Source organism: Camelus bactrianus, chromosome 12 (genome assembly GCF_048773025.1).
Source record: "Camelus bactrianus isolate YW-2024 breed Bactrian camel chromosome 12, ASM4877302v1, whole genome shotgun sequence".
In the NCBI taxonomy this organism is placed as follows: domain Eukaryota; kingdom Metazoa; phylum Chordata; class Mammalia; order Artiodactyla; family Camelidae; genus Camelus; species Camelus bactrianus.
Window position 1 is genome coordinate 69,051,297 of NC_133550.1, and position 18,508 is coordinate 69,069,804.

General features: G+C 64.1%; 1 protein-coding gene across 3 annotated transcripts in view; it reads left to right on the top strand.

Annotated features, from left to right (window-relative positions):
• The window catches only part of LOC123616957 (chemokine-like protein TAFA-5), a 169,489-nt gene that overhangs the window by 71,144 nt on the left and 79,837 nt on the right, over positions 1 to 18,508 (top strand). The window contains exons 1-5 of one of the 3 annotated variants that reach the window (XR_012511011.1): positions 354 to 1,722; positions 3,370 to 3,470; positions 3,666 to 3,793; positions 4,139 to 4,436; positions 4,723 to 9,208. The exons of 1 other annotated variant lie outside the window; for it this stretch is intronic. Coding sequence is in view for 1 of the 2 variants with exons in the window: in XM_074375781.1 (XP_074231882.1) it covers positions 1,632 to 1,722 (91 nt within the window). In the remaining variant the exon portion in view is untranslated. Of the gene's footprint in view, positions 1 to 353; positions 1,723 to 3,369; positions 3,471 to 3,665; positions 3,794 to 4,138; positions 4,437 to 4,722; positions 9,209 to 18,508 lie in introns of those variants that run through there. One more of the 3 variants, XM_074375781.1, reaches the window with a different exon arrangement.

Genomic DNA, 18,508 nt, shown 5'->3' on the forward strand with positions numbered 1-18,508 from the left:
AATTGAATTTGAAATTCAATTCAGGGGAAAAATGCCTTGAGGCTTAGATACTGTCCTCTGGGGCAACTCTGAACAGGACACAGATGCCCCAGCTTAGGGCTAGAGATGGCGAGGAAAATCGGCTGGAAACAAACCCTAGCCTTTCCCAGAGGCAGGAGGAGGCCGGGACAGGAAGGTGCCCGCTGCTGCATCTGGAGCAGTCCCTGCGCGTCGACCGCGCCCGCGCGCTCCGGTGCAGGCGGCCGGCCTGGACCATGGTACCGATAAGGGCCTGGATGCGGAGTGTTTCCAGGATGAGGTGCGGTTTTTCAGAACCCGCTGTGGGTCAGTCCTGGGCAGTGGGCCGGATCCCCTCCCCTTCGGGGGCGTGGGGTGCCGGGGGTGTTGGGCGCACGGGAGGCCACGCGAGCCGGGCTCCGGCCCCCGCCGCGGCCGCCTCTGCAGTGAGGCCCCTGCGCACCTAGGTGGAGCCCGACCCGCGGTTTTCGGCTGGACCGGCCTCGCCTGACCCGCCGGCGCGCCAGGCGGGGGCGCTGCAGGCCGGCGGGGGTCCCCCGGGTCCCCTCCGCGGCCCAGTGCGCATCGGCGGCTCGGCGGGCCGGGCGGAGCGCAGACGGCGGCGGGCGCGGGCCGGAGTCCGAGCGCCGCGCTGCCCCTCCCGCCGCCTCCCCAGAAGGGGCCGAGCCGAGCGGGCAGCGGGCGCGCGCCACGGGCCGGAGCAGCGGCGTCCCGCGGGCGAGGCGCGCATTGTCGCCGGCCCCACCTGTCGGCGCGGCCCCCACCACCGCCGCCGCCGCCGCCGCCGCCGCCGCCGCCGCCGCCGCCGGCCCCGGCCCCGGCCTCGGCCTCGGCCCCGGCCCTGGCCCCGGCCCCGGCAGCGCCAGCCGTGAGGCAGCCCGCGGGAAAGCCGGCCCGGACTCGACCGACCACAGCGGCGGAGGCGCGGGCACCCGGGCCGCGGAGGCCGGACCGTCCGGGGACGACCGGGCCGCGCAAGTTCGCTCCCCGCGGGCCGGGCCGGGCTGCGCGGGCCCCGGAGGTGGCGATGGTGCGGCGGCCCCGCGCCCGGCGCGCAGCCCCAGCCCCGCTCCTGGTTCTCCGCGGCGGCGGCGGCGCGGCCCCCTGAGCCCCGGGCCGGAGCGAGCGCGGCGGCGGCGGGGAGGAAGGCGACGCCGGACAGCGGCGGGAGGCGACAGGCGGCCAGGGACCGGGCCGTTGCGCAATCCGCGGCCCGCCGTCCGGGCCCTGCCGGCGGCGCGGCTCCGGGGGCGGCGGCGGGGCTGATTCATGGGGCCGCGGCGGCCGCCCCCCTGCGCCCGGGCCCCCGGCGCCCCGCAGCCCGCGATGTTGGCCGAGCGGCCGGAGCGGCGGCCGCCGCGGCCGGCGCCTCGGTGCTAACCTCCCCGCCCTGCCCGCCCCCTCCCCGCGCCCCCGCCCGCTCCCCTCCCCCTGCCCAAAAAGACACAGCCCGGCTCCCGGAGCGGCGCCTCCAATCGCGGCGGAGCGCGGCGTTGGCGCGGATGGAGGGCGCGAGCGGGCGGCCGCGGCGGCTGCACCCGGCGGGGCGCTGATGCGGCGCCTGGACCTTCGCTGCTCGACTTGGGGGGCGTCGGCCGAGTGGGCACTCCGCGATGCAGCTCCTGAAGCCTCTCTGGGCACTCGCCGGGGCCGCGCTCTGCTGCTTCCTCGTCCTGGTGATCCACGCGCAGTTCCTGAAAGAAGGTAATTGTCCCCGGCGCGGACCGGTCCCCCGCGTCGTTCCCCGCGCTCCCTGCTTCCAGCACGTTCCGCCGCCACCGTCGCCGCGCTCGGCCCGGCTCGCCCAGCGCCACTGCGGGGCCCGCGCGCCCGGCTCGGACCCTCCCTGGCGTCCGGCCCCGGCGCGGAGCCCGCCGCCCCGCTCACATCGGGGGTCACAGGCGGCGCGCGGCGGGGGTGCGGCGGGGTTTGGCGCGGCGGCCAGAGTGCCTCTCGTTCCGCCGGCCCCAGCCCGCGCCCAGGCTGCTGTGCCGTCCCCTGCCCCGCACGGCTCGTTGGCGGCGGTTCCCGCCCGCTCTCCGCGGGCCTTCGGTAGATGGCACCCGCGCTCCACGCTGGCCGGCGAGGCCTGGGGCCCGGGCGGCGGGAGCCCAGGGCCAGGCCTGTGGGCCCGCACCCCATTCCCCACGCCGCCTTCCGGGCGAGTCCGGGACCGCGGGCTCTGGGAGCAGGGACTTGACAGCCAGAGCACCTGGCGCTGCACCAAGTTCAGCCCCTTGTTCTCCCAGCGCTTGCTTGAATGCGGGGCTCTGGGATCCGGTTCTAGGACTTGCTTGAGTTGCGCGAGTTGATGGTCGGACCCTCGCAGCTGGAGGAATCTGTGGGACCCGTAGCCCGGCACCAAGGGCCTGGGGCGGGGGCACATGGGCTGGTGTGGTCAGTGGGCACCAGTCCCCCAGGCACTCCTGGAAAGTTCCCCACTCCAAGGCAGGGCTCTCCTGGAGGCCTGCCCTGGTGCGTCCTGGGCTCAGCCTGGCTGGCCCTTGTGGAACGGCTGAGCTGGGCACCCGCTGCCCAGAGTGTCACCCGCCGCCCGCGGCCGGCTGTGCCCTTGCCCCCAGCGCTGCCTCATGCTCCCCCTGGCCAGCAGGGAGCAAGCTGAGCAGGGAGCTGGCGGGGCAGGTGATGCGGGCAGATCCTCATTAGCTTCAGGCTCTTACAAAGGAAGGGTTTGCAACGTTCAGCTGCTTCCCTGCCTAATTAATGAGCTGCCTCTGGCTTCCCAGGGAAGCAGGTAGGTAGGTGTGGGAGGCCAGCCCCAGCTGTCACCTGCTTCGCTGGCCTGGTGTCCATTTCCCTCCCTGGATTTTGGGTCCAGGCCCTGAAGGGAGACAGGTCAGTCCCAGGGGGCTGCTGCGGGCCTGGATGGCCCCTTGAGAGCCTGAGGCGCTCCTGCTGAGCCGGAAGCTGGCCCTCCACAACCTGCTTGCTGACTTGCTTCAGGAGTGGGTGGTTCTCCGAGGGGTCGGGGTCCCCTGGAGCTGGAAAGCCCCCCGAGGGCTGATCTCGGCTGTCTTCCGCCAGAGGGTCTCAGGACCCACCAATTAGCCGGAGGTTCCCTCCTGCACAGCTGGGCCTCCTTTGGCCAGCGTTCCCACCCTTCCCACTGATCTTTCCTTCCTGGGAGATTCATCTTAAGGGACTCCTGTTAAAGTTCCATTGCTTCTAAGATGGAAGGGGCCTGGCTGTGTGAGGATTTTCTGGGATGAAGGGAGTCTTCCGTGATTTTAAGGCTGTGCTTCAGTAAGAGAATAAAACTCTGAAGCCTATGGCTGAAACGTTCCCTTCCGCTCACCCGGTGGGAGCTGACCGGTCCTGCTGCCTTCACAGGGCACCGCCGTCCTCTCCGGGCCCCGCATCTTAAGGACGCGATGTGCTTTGGTCAAAAGAGTTTCTACCTTTCGGATTTTAAGAATCTGAGTGTGGCGCAGGTGGGTTTTTCGGGGAAGTATCTTGCTCAGAGAGTGTAGTCTTTTCTGCGGATGGCTACCCGAGAGCCCTGCTCAGAGCCCAGTGTTCATCCTGGGCTGGGCAGGCTCGTCGGCGTCCTGGGAGCCGGGGCTAGAACAGGAAGGTGGGACGGGGTGAGGAGCAGGCACGCGCTCCGAAGGGACAGTGTCTTTCAGGCACTCGGGGGAAGTTTGAGCGGCTGCCTGCACGGCGCTCTGGGATTCTGTGAAGTCCCGCCTGTCCACCCGGAGACGTTTACTTGCTCCACGGGGACGGAACACCCTGTGCTCCGTCTCTCTGGAAGGTCAGAACTGGGGCAGCGTCCCCATCCTCCCTGAGCCGTCCCTTCCGGCGCTTTGGGGTTGGGAGCCCAGGGCAGGCGCTGGGAGGGTGGCGGGCTGACTGGGTGCCGGGGATGCCCTGCCTGTCCCCGGCCGGAGGCTGCAGGCTGCCGGCCACTTCCTTCCAGCGGCGCGCTGGCCAGCGGGAGGGAGGGGAGCGAGGCGGGCAGATGGACAATTGTGACTTGTTGTCTGCAGATGAGTGGGAAAGAGCTGTTTAAATAGCCATTTCCATGAATCTGGTTTTTTCAGAGGTGAAGAATGGGGGACACAGGGAGCCGTTTTTCTACACTTTGTCTTTTGTGCAGAGATACGGGTCACCCCGTGGCTAATCCGTCCCCCTCTGGCCAGTCTGCCTTCCAGTGTTTGCGAAGATGAATAGGGCTGTGAACCGAGAGAGAGGCGTATTGTGGTCCCTAATTGCAGCCTTGGCTGGGCCGGGCTTTGTGAGATGGGTCCTGCCCACCGCGACGGGCCTGGCCCAGGCAGCCGGAGGGCCAGGAGAAGGCCCCTGGTCACAGCCACGGCGTGGGGTCTGGGGGCTCAGGGACCTGGGCAGCTCCTTCTCCTGCTGGCCCTCTGGACACCCTGACTCTCCTCTGGGAGGTGAGAGTTGTCCTTTGCTTCTGAATTCAGCCTGCACGTGCCCTGCATTTGTGAATTACGGGCAGAGGTGGGGTGGGGGTCTGGGGAACCTGATTTCAGACACACCCTCTTGATCAGGGGGACAAAGCACTGGTGGGGTGGTGCGCTGGGAGAGGGCAGGGCGAAGGTCCTCTTTGATCTACCTAATTATGCCTGGTCTCGGAACATGGCCTTAAGGAAACGGCCAGAATTATAAAGATCTTTCCCACCTCCCTCTACCAAAGACTCGAAGATGCCTTTCTCCCAGCCTTCAGGTCACTCCACAGATGGACGCCTTGGTGTCACAAGAACGGTGACTGCACTACGGAGAAGCAGGGAGGTGCGGCACGCTCACGGCCAGGCGGGCCGGCCCACCTTGGCATGGTTTCGGAGCTGGGACCGGAAGGAGGCAGGGGCATCCCAGGAAACTCCGGGCCGGCTCTCCTTTCTGGATCACAGGGAGAACCTGGGCTTTTTCCTGGGGGTGTGAATTTGAGGTCTGTGTCTCCCTCTCCATCCTTGTGGTCTCAGGGAGCCTGCAAGGGGGTGAAGACGTTGTTAACAGCCCTCGCACGCTCCCACCGAGAGCTTGTTTGGGGAGATGAGCGTCTGTGACTGGCCGCCCGTGCAGGGGACCCGGCCTTGGTTCCTCTCTGAATCGCCGCTGCTTCCTGAATTAGCCGGCTGCTCTGAGGGCCGACTGTTGATTGAGTAAACGAATTCAACTTTCATTTATTTAGCTCCTCGTTCTGGAAGTGAAGTAGGACTCTGTGAGCCCTGGGGCTGGGAGGGACCACACTTGGCCTGATGTGTGAATTATCGCGGCTCTGGGCGCCGATCGTTCACTGCTGTGGTTGTTACGAGATGGGCGGCTAATGCACGGTGTTACTAGGTCTGTTACGTCCGTGAGTTTATTTTAAAATTGGACAGAGGTCTTAGGATTGACAGAGCAGTTCCTGGTACCTAGGAGTCCATCAGAAGTATTTGTGGCATCAAATAATCATCCCGGCTACACCCCCTGCGCGTGTCCTGGGGCACAAGGGCGCAGGCGCGTGCGGGCAGCTCTTGGCCAGCTGGAGGGGCTGTTGACCCCGTGTCAAGCTTCTGAGGATGAGCGCTGTTGTGGGGGTCTGGCTGCACCCAGTTCTGTTCTCAGATGCTGCGGTCAGAGGGGTGTCAGGGACCGGGCTTGGGGTGTGCGTTCAAGTGAAGAGAAGATTCCAGAAGCCCTGTGTTCTGAACACTTGCAGCCACCCACCCAGACCTGGCCTTCAGTGCCGGCTGCAGGGCTCCCAGCCTGGGCCTGGCTGCCCATTTGTCCCCGAGTCTCTGCGCTGTGTGTGGAGGGGCCCAACCAGGCTGCCCCCACCCCCCAGCAGACTTTATCCAAGAGGCCAGGGGAGGGGGACTGGCCGCTGGGAGGGGTGGAGTGAAGGGGCTTAAAAGTATCTCAACGGCTTCATCATCATTTGCCATCGTGTCAGTGTGACAGGATCTAAACGAAACCCAGGCTAACCGTGATGGGAACCTTGTCGCCGGGCATCTGACGGTGTGAAAGTTAAAGCGGAAAGGGACCGGTGATGGAGCTGACTCTCCTTCCGTGACGGGGCCAGTGGCACCCTCCCGAGGGCCCGGGCACACGTGTGCACACTCAGGAGCGCCACCACTTAGCCGGACCCCCACCTGCATCACTGGAAGCTCTTCCATCCCAAGAGGGGCTTCGGAGAGCCAAGCTGGGGACCACGTGGGTAGCTCGCTTAGAGGTCTGACATCAGGGCCTCTGCCCGTCTCTGGGGACGCAGCCCTGTGCGGGGCGCCAGCAGTCGAGAGGGTGGTGGGGTGGCCACATCCCCGGCTGGTGGAGGCAGGGGCGCAGCGCACCTCGAAGTGGGACACGGCCGAGTCTCTACGTGTGTGCACACCTGGATAAACGCGCACGTGTGTTGTCTGTGACGGCGTTCGGCACTCAGTATATGAGACACGTGGTGAGCTTGACTTAAAGTACAGCCTCCTGATCGGGGCAGAGGCCTGAGTGGTGATGCCCTGGGAGGCACAGACGGAGGCCGTCCCCTCACCTCTGCATTTATGCCTGAGTAAACAGATCCGTGACGCGTGGTGCAGCGTGAACGTACGTGGCACGTGACGTAAGCACGTAATTCTACATCTGCACGCGACACAGCTGCTGTTCACACACGTGTTTAATGAACGGATTCAGGGTTTCTTTCAGATGTACGTTAATGACACTTGTGGTCGCTGCCCCAGCAGGACAGCGACCAGCCCGCCCTTTTGTTACTTTTTCCTTTAATCTTTCCTTTAATCTAAACTCAGCCCAAGTCTACGCACACACGTGTAACATTACAAACATGTAAACACACGAACACACATGCATTAGTGGACTCATACGCACATGGACACACACACACACACACACACACACACACACACCCTGCGTGATGCAGACTCCCAGCCTGGAGGAGAGGGGCAGAGGATGAGGCCGCCACCCCCCGTGCTCAGCCCCCGCTGTCCGTCCCCTGCACCTGACACGCTGCGGGGCTCCTGCACCCCCAGAGCAGCCGCGTGCTGTTCTGCAGAAGTGTTTTCACAGACAAAGCAAGTGAGGCCCCGTGAAGCCGAAGGACACGCCGGCCCACAGAGGTCGGTGGGACGTGGGCCTACGCGTGGGCTCGACTTCCCTTTTCCTCGGCTTGGATCAGGAGGTCCGGTGGCAGCCTGGAGTCGCACACCCACCTCCCCTCACACGTCCCAGTACCTGCCTCGCGGACCCAGTGCCTGGCCCGTGGCTCACACGTGCTGGTACAAATGGCCTTTGGAATTAGGAAGCCAGATGGCAGTGGGATGTCAGGCAAGTCACTCGGCCACTGGGACCCTCAGTCTCCTCAGCCGGGGGGACAGGATCGTAGAAGCTGATGCTTTCGGGGGTTGTGGGATGACAGGTGGGCCTCCAGCCCCGTGCCGGGCAGGCACCCGAGGGCTGTGACTGTGTCCAGCAGGTTTTTCTTGAGAAGCCCATGCGTATGGGTCAATGATTCCGGGTTACTTCAGACAGACTGGGTGGCGCTTGGGACGGCGGCAGTGGGGTCGGCGCAAGGGACAGCCACCCAGCCCACACTGGTCTAGCATTAGCAGATCTCCTCAGATGCGGCGTCTTCCAGGTGCAGAAGCCACGGCCTGGTCCACCGCCCACTCCTGGCCCCTCTGAGAGTCCTTTGCCAGGTGACTCAGCCCGGGAAGCCTCAGCCGCGGCCGCCAGCTGGTTCTGGCTCCCGGGGTCACAGGGAAGGGCGTGGCCCTCCATCTCTCCCTCCCGAGGGCCCTGACCGTCGGCCCCGTCCGTGCTCTCTCCCAGCAGATGGACAGGCCCTCCAGAGCCATCTCTGCACAGAGCGGCTTCCCAAGAGGAAAGAGGAGCTCAGGACAGCTGAGGGGGGGGGGAGAGCGAGCCCAGCCCCTACAGGTCCACTCTGGGACCCGCCAGACCCGGGGTCTGGGGTGTGTCCCTGGGGGAGGTGGCCCAGGGAAGAGCTGGAAGCAGGCCTGGGTCCTGAGAGCCCAGCGGGCTGGGGTGGCCGCGGGACGTCCAGGTGTTGGCTCACCAGGCTGGGCTGTGGCCCGGCTGCTCTGGGCGGAGGCCCTCGCCTCTGGGTGGACCTGGGGAGCCAGCTGCCGGGAGGCCAGCGTCCACCTGCTCCGTCGGCGTGGCTTCGTTACTGGCGCACGCGGGGCTGCGGGTGCTGTAGACAAGGGCGGCGCCCGGCTGCAGGGAGGGAGGTTAGCCGGCTCCCTGCTGAGCTGGGCCGCAGAGGGGCTGGAGGCAGAGGGACAGGCTTCCCCAGCTGTGACCTGGTGGCGAGAGACACAAGGGCCAGCCCCCTCCTCCCAGGCGCCATGTGTGTCTGCGGAGCGGGGGGATCGGGGGCCTGGAAGCAGGGCCACCTTTCTGGGGAAGCATTGGCAGATGTTCACAGGTGGGGAGCCGGGTGAGCGTCCCCTAGAAAGATCCCAGCCTTGCTGAATCACCCGCTACCTGCGGTCCACACGGCCTGCAGGGGTCGAACGAGCCCAGGGCGGAATCCTGGCCACGTGCCTGGCTGCCCCGTCATGTGGTGTCCCAGAGGCCGCCCCGTCCTGACCCTGCGACGCTCGGCTGGGTGACCTTGACAGTGTCCACGGTCATTTCCAGATGACCCTCCATCAGTCACGTGGCTCTTTTGTGTAAACCCAGCTTTGCAGGGAGCGGGAGGGAAGCCTTCCCCATGCGCCCAGCCCCTCCAGACCCCCTGGGGGACCTCAGGGGGCCCCGCCCAGACCACCTCCAGGTTCCTTTTCAGCGCAAATATCCACGTCTTTGAGAAAGCACGTCACAGACTCAGACCACTGCTCTGGGCGACCCGAGTGGGGCGTCCTGACTAAGCCCCCAGCGCCCTGGGGAGAGTCAAGTGGCTGGCCGGGCCCGGCCATGGGGGTCAGACACGTCCAGCCGTCCCCGTGGCCCCCCGGCCCCCGCATTTCCCATTCGCAGGCCCTTGTCCATTCAGTGCCCTCCCTCCTCCCGGTGGCCCCCGGGAATCAAGCTCCTTTTCTGTCTTTGTGTCTAATTCTGCCTAGAAGATGGAGCCTCGTCTTCTGGGTGAAAATCCCACGGGTGTGGCTCTCCTGCCTCCGGAATTTGAGCGACTTTGGCCTCCAGATCCACATGGTCTTGGTGGTTGGGACCAGGGCAGGGGAGCCTGGACAGTCTCAGGCCTTCCCGGGGGGTGGGGGGGTGGGGGGACGGGATTGTCACATCCTCTCCAGCCGTGTGCTGGCCGCCTGATGGGGGGTCGAGCTGTGACCCAGGGGCACTCAGGTGGCACTTCAGGCAGGCTTTTGGGGGAGCATGTCCAGCGCTGAGAGGGGCACCGCAGCCTTTACAGCACTGGGCTCCGTGGACTCCTGGTGGATGATGGCTGGGGCCTTGGCGATCCCCGAAGTGGTCCCAGAGGCCTTGGTCCAACGGCTCACAGCCCTGGTGGGTCCCACGGGCACCGGCTCCGACTTAGGAGGCCACGCCAGGTCTTGGGCAGGGTGGACACCATCCTCACCCTTGACTGTTGGCCCCCGTCTCTGGACTCCAGCTGACCCACAGGGACTGAGATGTGACCTCTGGTCCCCGCTCGTGGTTCTGTGCGCTGGGCTCCTGGTGTGACAGTGGGTCCTGCTGGGCCGAGGCTGGACCTGCTGAAGGCGGCTCCCTCTGCCACCGCCCTCCTGCCTCCAGTACTGTTCTGGAAGGCTCCAGGCTCAGGAGAGCGTGCAGCCCTCTGGGACTCTCCCTGCGGACTCTTGCCAGAAGACCTGGCCCCAGCCACACCCACAGCCCTCAGCCCTGCCTTCTCCCCGGGGTCTGGAGCCCTTAAACGCACACTTTTTCAAAGTCAGCTTCTGCCCGGAGAAGGTGGGTTTTCTTAGCCAATTACCTTTTTTCTCCTCCGATTAGGAAGCAGCTGAGCAGGCCCTGGATTTGCTTCGCTGAGAGAGGAGCCCAGACCTCACTTATAAATAACTGTGCTTTGCAGAGCCACACCATCCGTCTTGAGCCCTCCTTCCCCGGGGGAGCGCCTGCACGGCGACAGCTCTGCGGGCTGGTTGCCTGGGTGACAACCTTGCTAGACAAGCCAGCACAGCCTGAGGCACACGTATTGAGCACCTGCTGTATGCACACATGATGTATGAAATGTGCACAGCGGAGGGCCCGAGGGGTGGTCCCCCAAGGACAGGTCCACCCGAAACCCAGGGACGTGGCCAGATTTGGAAGCAGGGTCTCAGGCAAAAGCAGCCTGGATTGGAGTCCACCCTAAATCCACTGACAGGCCTCCTTAGAAGAGACACATGATGATGGAGACAGAGACGGATGATGTGGCCACAAGCTGAGGGACGCCTGCAGCCCTCAGGGACTGGGTGAGGCCGGCAGGACCCTCCTCCGAGCCTCCAGGGAGAGTGTGACCCTGCTCACACCTGACCTTGGACCTCTGGCCTCTGGGACCTGGGAGAATGGGTTTCTGTGGTTTGTGATCATTTTTACAGCAGCCACAGGAAACGGGCAGGCCACCCACAGGTGACGGAGGAGCCCGACCACGTGTGCCGGGGGTGCCGGGGCCGCCGGGGCCTCACCCGCACCGTCTGTCCTGAGGAGGGCTGGGACCGGCAAGTGCTCCGTCAGTGTTCAGGCCAAGATGTGGTTTCCTGCCTGCGCGGCTGGACCCATGGAAGTAATGGCTGTTGGTTTCGAGGTGGGGGCAGCAGCAGCAGCTTCCCCTGGCGGCGGTGGGGCTGCGGGGACAGCCCAGAAATTCTCAGCGCGCCTCCATCCATAAATCAGCATTTCCCAGAGCGAGGGCACGTCCGCGTGCGCACGAGGTGGCTTGACGTGGGCTTGGGCGGGCGTCTTTCATCTTAATGGGCGTGTGTTTATTTTTATGGTTACCGTCTATTTACGGCCACGGCACTGGCTTCCCATTCCCAGGAGATGCAGAGTTCCTTTCTGGCTGGACAGGGACACTCGGTGTGGGGAGTGGTTGGTGGAGACACTGAGCAGCTGGAATGCACCTGTATTGAGCGCCTACTGAGTGCCAGGCCTGGTGAATAGGCTGAGCCGAGGAACAGGCTGCCGGAGGCCGTTGGCCATGGGTCAGAGGCTCCAGCGATCCCTGTAGGCATGTGAGGGTCACTGCAGGCCTGCTCTCCAGGAATCGTGGTCACTTCCTCAGTGTCCAGGTCACCTGAGGATAAAGGGGCCTCCCTCAGATGTGGGACATGGAGCCCGCGGTGGACACGGGGATGGGGGTGTGGACGGTCAGCTCCCCACAGGGCTGTCATCACAAAGGACCATGATGGGGGCCCGAAGAACAGACATTTCTTGTCTCCTCCCTCTGGAGGCCAGAAGTCCAGACTGAGACGTTGTGGGGGGTTCCTTCTGGAGGGGGCTCTCATCCTTCGAGGCTCTTTCCTGCTCCTGGTGGCTCCAGGAGGCCGACTTTGCTGGGCCCGTGGCCGCAGCACCGCAGTCCCTGCCTGCTGCCTGCTTTGTCCCTCTGGCTCACATCCCCCTCCTCTCTCATCACGAGCCGGTCATTGAATCTAGGGCCCACGCGGGTCCAGGGCGATCTCATCCTGAGATCCTTAACCGTATCTTACCTCTGTCTGCAAGGGCACTCCCCACAAGGCCACGTTCTGAGGTTCTAGGTGGGCCCACCTCCAGGGCCACGGTGCAGCTCACCCCTGGGGTGGAGGACAGTGTGCCCCTGTGCTGGGGTGCCGACACCATCACCATCACCATCACCATCACCATCACCATCACCATCACCAGAGGGCCCAGTCCTGCAGGTCTCAGAGCAACAGGCCCCAGCCTCCTTCCAGTCTGGGTCTTGCTTTCGTTTGGGGGTTCTCTGGAGGGCCGTGGGCGAGGGTAGTTTGTAGGAGTCTAGCGGGCAGCTTCCTGTCTCTCCTGAGCCCAGTGCGGTAGGGGCAGGCCCGGGGAGGCCCCCGCGTGCACTTGGAGGCCCTGGTGTCAGCCCGGGCGGCCCTCCTCCCACCTGGGGCCTGCCGTCAGCGGGCCAAGCTGGCCGCGTGGGCCCAGGACACCGCCTCTAAGAGTGCACGGCACGTGTCCATCTGCAAGTTAACTTTCTTCTGTTCTTTATTTCTTTAAAGAAAATTGTGAAACCTGCTTTGGCATTTGTGCCTGGCCTCCCCCAAGGCGTGCTCGTTCCCCGTCGGGGCCGTCTGCTGCAGTTCAGCGGCTCCCTGGCCCGTCGCGGGTACGGGGCTGGCAACGTGCCGCCCGCGGGCTCCGGTTCCGCCATGCGCACTGGCTCACGTGAGCTGAACGTCGCCTGTTTCTTTTGTTCATTAAGTGCCCGTCTTGCGGCCGGAGCACAGTGCAAAGTTTTGGATATTGAGTTGTTTTCCCACAGCTGCTGGGAAGCTGTGAGCAGGCGAGAGATGGTGCTTTCCACGTGGAATCTTCTAGAACAGAGGGTGGGTCTTCTTGGGTGCAAATCACCATAGGAGCCAGAGATTTGAGGAGCAGGAGAGAGGTCCCCTGGCCCCCTCTCAGGCTGACCCCGGGATCCTGCCCCCCGTGGTCCTCTCGTTGGAGGGCACCTGACCCCCAGGGCTGGCAGGCCAGACGCAGCCACCCACCTGGAGGGCGGCTCCTGATGCCCCCAGCTCTGGCCCTGTGTTGGGGGCGATGGGGCATAGTCGTGTCGGGAGGGTTCCGGGGGTGGCTTTGCTGTGGAGAGTGGCCTCTCGCTGGTTTAGGGAGGGGACAGGGACACGAGAGGTGACCAGGACGAGGTCCAGGGGAGAGAGGACGAGGTCCAGCGTGTGTCCCGGCAGTGGGGTCCGGGGCCAGGGCCTGACGGAGCTGCAGAGGGCAGAGCTGGATGTGGAGCCGCTCCACGCCCTTGGCAGCTCCCGGGCCTGTGCTGAGGCGAGGCGGCATCTCCCTGGAGGCTGGACCCCTGTCCGTGTCACCTGGCTTTCCCCGGAGGGTGGAGGGCGGAGGGCAAGGCCCAAGGGGGCGGGCAGGGGGCCTGATGAGTCCGTGGGTGGGGGCTGCCCCTGCAGGCAGCTTGCTCCCCAGCAGATGGCCCTGGGCCTGCCGCCCTCTGACTCCCTCAGAATGGACCCACTTCCCACAGGAGCAGGGCCCAGACTCATGGCCCTCCACCCGCTGGAGGAGCGTTGGGGGAACTGGCACTGAGCGTGGTCCAGGAAGAGCCAAGTGTCTGCCTGGACCTAGGGCGGGGGCACCCTGGGAGGTGCACCTGCTTCCCCCAGGGCCCTGGGGGGAGGGTCTGGGGGTCCTGAGGGTCCCTCCTGGTCCGAGTGATCCCTGGGCCATATGCACAGGCCCTGTGCTGACCTGGTTCCCCAGGGCCCAGCCCGCCCAGCCCACCCCGCCCCCCGTCACTGACCCTGCTCCCCAACCCCCGTCCTGGGTGGCAGTCCCAGCCCTGTGCTGACGTCCCCCAGGGTCCAGCCCCCCCACCCCCCAACACTGACCCTGCCCCCCAACCCCCATCCTGGGTGGCAGCCCCAGCCCTGTGCTGACGTCCCCCAGGGCCCAGCCCACCCCGCCCCCCCAACACTGACCCTGCTTTCTTCATCCTGGGTGGCAGTCCCAGCCCTGTGCTGACGTCCCCCAGGGCCCAGCCCACCCCGCCCCCCAACACTGACCCTGCCCCCCACCCCCCGTCCTGGGTGGCAGTCCCGGGGCTCACGGACCCCCGGTCTCATCTGGGAGTCCTCCTCCCAGCCATGACTTAGATGACTTGTGTTCTCCTCCATGCCTGGCTTCCTCCCGGGTCCAGGGCAATGCTGACAGCCCTGAGCAGCCCTTGGCCCTGCGCCATGCAGGTGCAGGTGGGGGCGCGGCCCTTCCATCAGGCCCAGGCTGGTTCTCAGCCTCCTGCCTTCCCATCTGTGGCCCCGAGGTTGCTCTGCTGTTCTCTGGGCAGTCTCCTCCCATTTTCCCATCCCACCCTCTCATGGTGATGCCGAAAGGCTGGGGGTTGGCCCCTGGGGCTCTGGAGGGCGGGAGCACCAGTGGAAACAGAATTTCCTGGAACAATTAGCAGGAGACGCAGGTGAGGGGGGCATTCGCGGTGCTGCCCCGATGCCCACCTGTGTTTTCTGGGGCTGATCTTGGAAGGCTGCCGAGGGGCTGTCGGGCTCACTGAGCAGGGCCCTTGGGGCTGATATTGTGTGGGACCTGGTTCCTGTGTGTGGAGCAGCAGCCCTCGGCATCCTGGATGCTGGGCTTCCTCGGAGCTTGCTGAGCGAGGGAGGGGGTCAGGATGGTCCAGGTGCCCGCAGCCGTGGGAGGGAGGTGCCTGCGTGCAGCCCAGGTAGGAACCAGAGTGGACCCTGGTGCCTGGTCTGCTGAGTCACGCCCATCCACAGTGTCCCCTGTGGAACTTCCCTGAGCGACTCCTCGTGCACCGGTCAGCCCGGCCGACACCCACGTCACTGGCAGACTGCGGGGCCTCAGGACTGGGCAGCGCAGGTGCTGGAGACGGAGGCGCGGGGAGAGCGTCCGGTGTGACCAGCCCCTTCCTCCTTCTGATGGGGAACCTGAGGCCAGCGGGGGCGGGGCTCTCCCAGGGCCACGTGGGTCTCAGTGAATGATGTGGGTGGACGTCCAGGCAAGTGGATTTTCAGGACAGGAGACTGGAGTGGCTGAAGGCTCACAGATGGCCGTCCCCCAAGAAACAGGCAGGGGCTCCAAGCTGGCTGACGGGGCTGAGGGCTGTGGAGGTGGGCCGATGAGGGTGGCGGGGCTTGGGGCCTGGGGTCAGCCGGGCTGAGCACAGCTAGTTACTAAGTTGCAGAGAAACATTCCACTGGCTCCTCCAATCAGCATCCCTAGTGCCGTGTGGGACCAACCGCCCAGAACGGCACGGTTTATTCCTGGTCCGCCTCCGGGAGGAGGGGCACGGCCTCGCCCCTCCCGGGCCTCCGTTTCCCAGTCTGTGAGGTGGGGGTGCTCCCAGCAGCCCCCCAGGCTGCTCCCGTCCAGCCTTGCTGCGCTGGCTGGGGCTTCTGGGGCGATGACGGAGGGCCCCAGGGTGTGCGAGGGGGATGGGCAGCACATAGCACTGTGCCCGCGTCTTGTAACCCCTACGGTCCACACTGGCATTATTTTTATCTGTTCTTATTTTTCTCGTTAACTCGAGTCCTTTTTTAAAGAGCCATGGTTTCCTAGGAGGCTGATTACGATAAATACCAGAAAACAGACGCCTGTTACCAGCCGCTGTGCGGGGGCCGGCAGACCCTCCCCGGGCCTCGAAGCTGCACTTTCTCCATCTGCCGAGCAGTGCACGTGTCTTCCGGCTCCGGGGACTCCCGGGGTGACACCGGGGCTCGGGGGGCCTTGGAGTGTGGTGGGGACCGCAGGTTGCCCAGGAGACCGCAGAGCTCTGTGTCTGCCCCCCTCAGCGAGGCCGATGAGAGGGGCTGGGGGCACCGAGGCGCTTCGCAGGCTGTACACATGCGGGACCTCTTGGTTTGCTCCCAGAGCTGAGCGTGTGTAGATCTGAGAACGAGCTGGTGCCTGGGGACCCGAGGCTTCTCCCCATGCTCAGGAGCTCCCACGTAGGTCCCCCGTGCCCAGCAGCGGCCCGCTCTCCCCGCACGCCTTGCCACCTCTGTGGGCGTCCGGACAGCTTTCTCCGTGTCTCTGCTGTCTGTGGAGACCGGGCGCACGGTCAGTGCTCGTAGGTGACGGAGGGTGCGATGTAGGTGGCCGGGCAGACGGACCTCTTGGTGTGGAGCTCTGGCCACCAAGCCCACTCGATCCAGCCTGTCACCAGGCTTGGGGTGGGGTTGGCAGGGGGGCCAAGTCCCCTCAGGACAGTGTCTGTGTCCCACCTGGAGGAGCCCTTTGGACGCCGGCCCATGAGCACTCCCTCTCCTGGCTGGGAGGCCCTCCGGATTAGCTGTACCCATAGGCCCTGGGCAAGCAAAGCCGCGTGTCTGTGAGTCTGGAATGAAGTGTCCCCGTGAGCCCCGTGACCTGTGCGTGGGGAGCACCAGTCTCACTTGGACTCGGGGCCCTGAGCGCCCATCAAGCTGTGCGCCTGCACGTGTAGCCTTCACTGCCCCGATCGCAAGGAATCCTTGTTAAGCCATCTCAGGGCACAGGGTACAACCCAGGGAGAGCGGCGCCGACTCGGGGGCACTCCCTGTCCCCAGAACGATTGCCTCCCCCAGGTGCCTCTGTTCCCTCAGCCCCCAGGCCGGAGGTGGTCACAGTCGTTCCCAGAAGAAGCTGGGGAACTGGATGCATTTTGTTCTCAGGATCAGCATGTCACCGGCGGCAGTAATGACATCCTGCTGTTCTCTGGGCCAAAGCCAGCCGAGTGGGGTTCCCTGGGGGCCGCAGCGACCGCACAGGAGTGACACCCCGGGGACTGGGCGGTGGGCGCAGAAGCGCTGCAAGCGCCTGCCAGCCACATGCCTCTGGGAGCCGAGACCCCCGAGGTGGCTAATTAGTGTGTGCAGACCCCGCTCATCGTTAGGCGCTAATCCTTTAAGAACAGAGAACGTCTCCAATGACAGCTGAGCTCCAAGCCAAATAAATTAAAACTTCTCCTGCACAATATCTCGTAGCCTTGTTAAGTGGCAAGATTATGCAAAAAAAAATCATTGAGATAATGCACCCTTCGGCGTGGCGCCTCCAGACGTCTATTCTCTCCCACCCGGCCCTGCTTAAGCTCGATTCCAGGGGAATTAGTGGTATTACTGTTTAAATCTTCACTTCTGTGTTATGGCAGCGCGTTGCAAAGCTTTTGAAATGTATCTTGAAAGTAGCGCCTGGTTCTCCTGCCTTACGAGGGAGTCAGAGTGAGGGATTTCAAAGTGGGCTGATCTGGAGGTATTTTGATCGTGTGCCAATAGATTTTTTTTCATCTAATGAAAAAGAAAAGGTGTTGTTTTCCTGAAAGTTACCGAGATAGAGTTGTTTCAGGGAAGATGAGGGACAAGGAGAGACGGCCTCGGAGGGGAGCCCTCCTCCCTGGCCGCTGAGGGCCGTGCCCGGCACCAGGCCCTGGGACCCAGCCGGGGCGGAGGGGGCCGCAGCCTCCCTGGTCTCACGTTCCAATTGTGCGTCGGCGGATGAGTGGATAAGTGAGGCCTCTACGTACGAGGGAATACTGCTCAGCCTTGCAAAAGGGGGACATTCTGACACCTGCTGTGACATGGGTAAGCCTTCAGGATCTCGTGCTCAGTGACACAAGCCAGACACAAAAGGGCAAACACTGAAGGATTCCACTTGTGTGAGGTCCCTGGAGCCATCAAATCTGTAGAGACAGACAGGAGACAGAGGGGGCCGCGGGCTGGGGTTGGGGTGGGCCGTGAATGTTTAAGGGGGCGGAGTCTCAGTTTGGGGAGATGGTTGGTCCGACGGTCACAACCGCGTGAATGGACGTGATGCTGGGAGCTGTTCGCTTATCAGTGCTCAAGTGGTAAGCTTTGCAGTGCGTACATTTTGTCACAATAAAAAAAAATCAAGGCACGTGCTCCATTGTGTCAAAGGGTGAGAAGCAGGTAGTTATAATATCATTAAAGCAAATGACAGTCTGTGCTTTTTTGTTGCTGTTGTCTGAACTGAAGTACAGTCAGATCACAACCTTGCGTCCGCTTCTGGGCACAGCGTAGGGGTCCATGCTTTTCAAAAGGGCTGATCTAGAGTTGAGGGAGGTTAGAGCAGGTGGTAGGGGGCGTCCCGCTCTCCCTGCGCCCAGTGTCCCCGCCACTCCCCTCCCGCTGGTGCATCTGTCATGTTGCTGAGTTAGTATCCATGGTTCGTTATCCTTAACCAAAGCCCACAGTCCTCATCGGGGCCTGGCGTGCTGGTGCACATTCCGTGGCCCTGACAAGTGCACCAGTGGGTGGGATCCCCCACACCCATCCTCTGTCGTCTTCTTGCTCTGGCCACTGGGCACGGACCTCTGGGCACTGACCTTGCACCCCGCGCCATCCAGGCTGTAGGTCCCGGACGCCCAGGGCCTCCCATCTTCCAGGCAGCTATGATGGCAGATGGTTCACAGCCTGGGCCCAGGGTGCAGGCAGGGGGCCTGCTGCGGCCTTGGCTCTGACGTGACCGTGGGCAGGTCACCCCTCAAAGTCACCACGATGGCGACCAGGTGCCTCGGGGACTGAGCGTGGACCCCCTGTGCTGGGGTCCTCTGAGGGGTACAGCAGGGGGCTGGGGGCCACCCCTCCTAGGTGACTAGGCTGTGTCTTCATTGCCCCGCTTTGCAGTGTGGTTTTATGATGTAGGACAAGACACAGCTGAAATTCCAGCATTTTACTTTACTACCTTTTTCCTTTATCTTTAACACCAAAAAGTGGCGCTCAGGTGACTTTATTCCCTTATGACACACCAGTCACAGACCTGCCTCTCTCGGGAAGAGAGGCCCCTCCACCCCCGCTTCTCTACCCACAGCTCCTCCCACCACTGCCGCCCCAGGGCTCCCTCATCG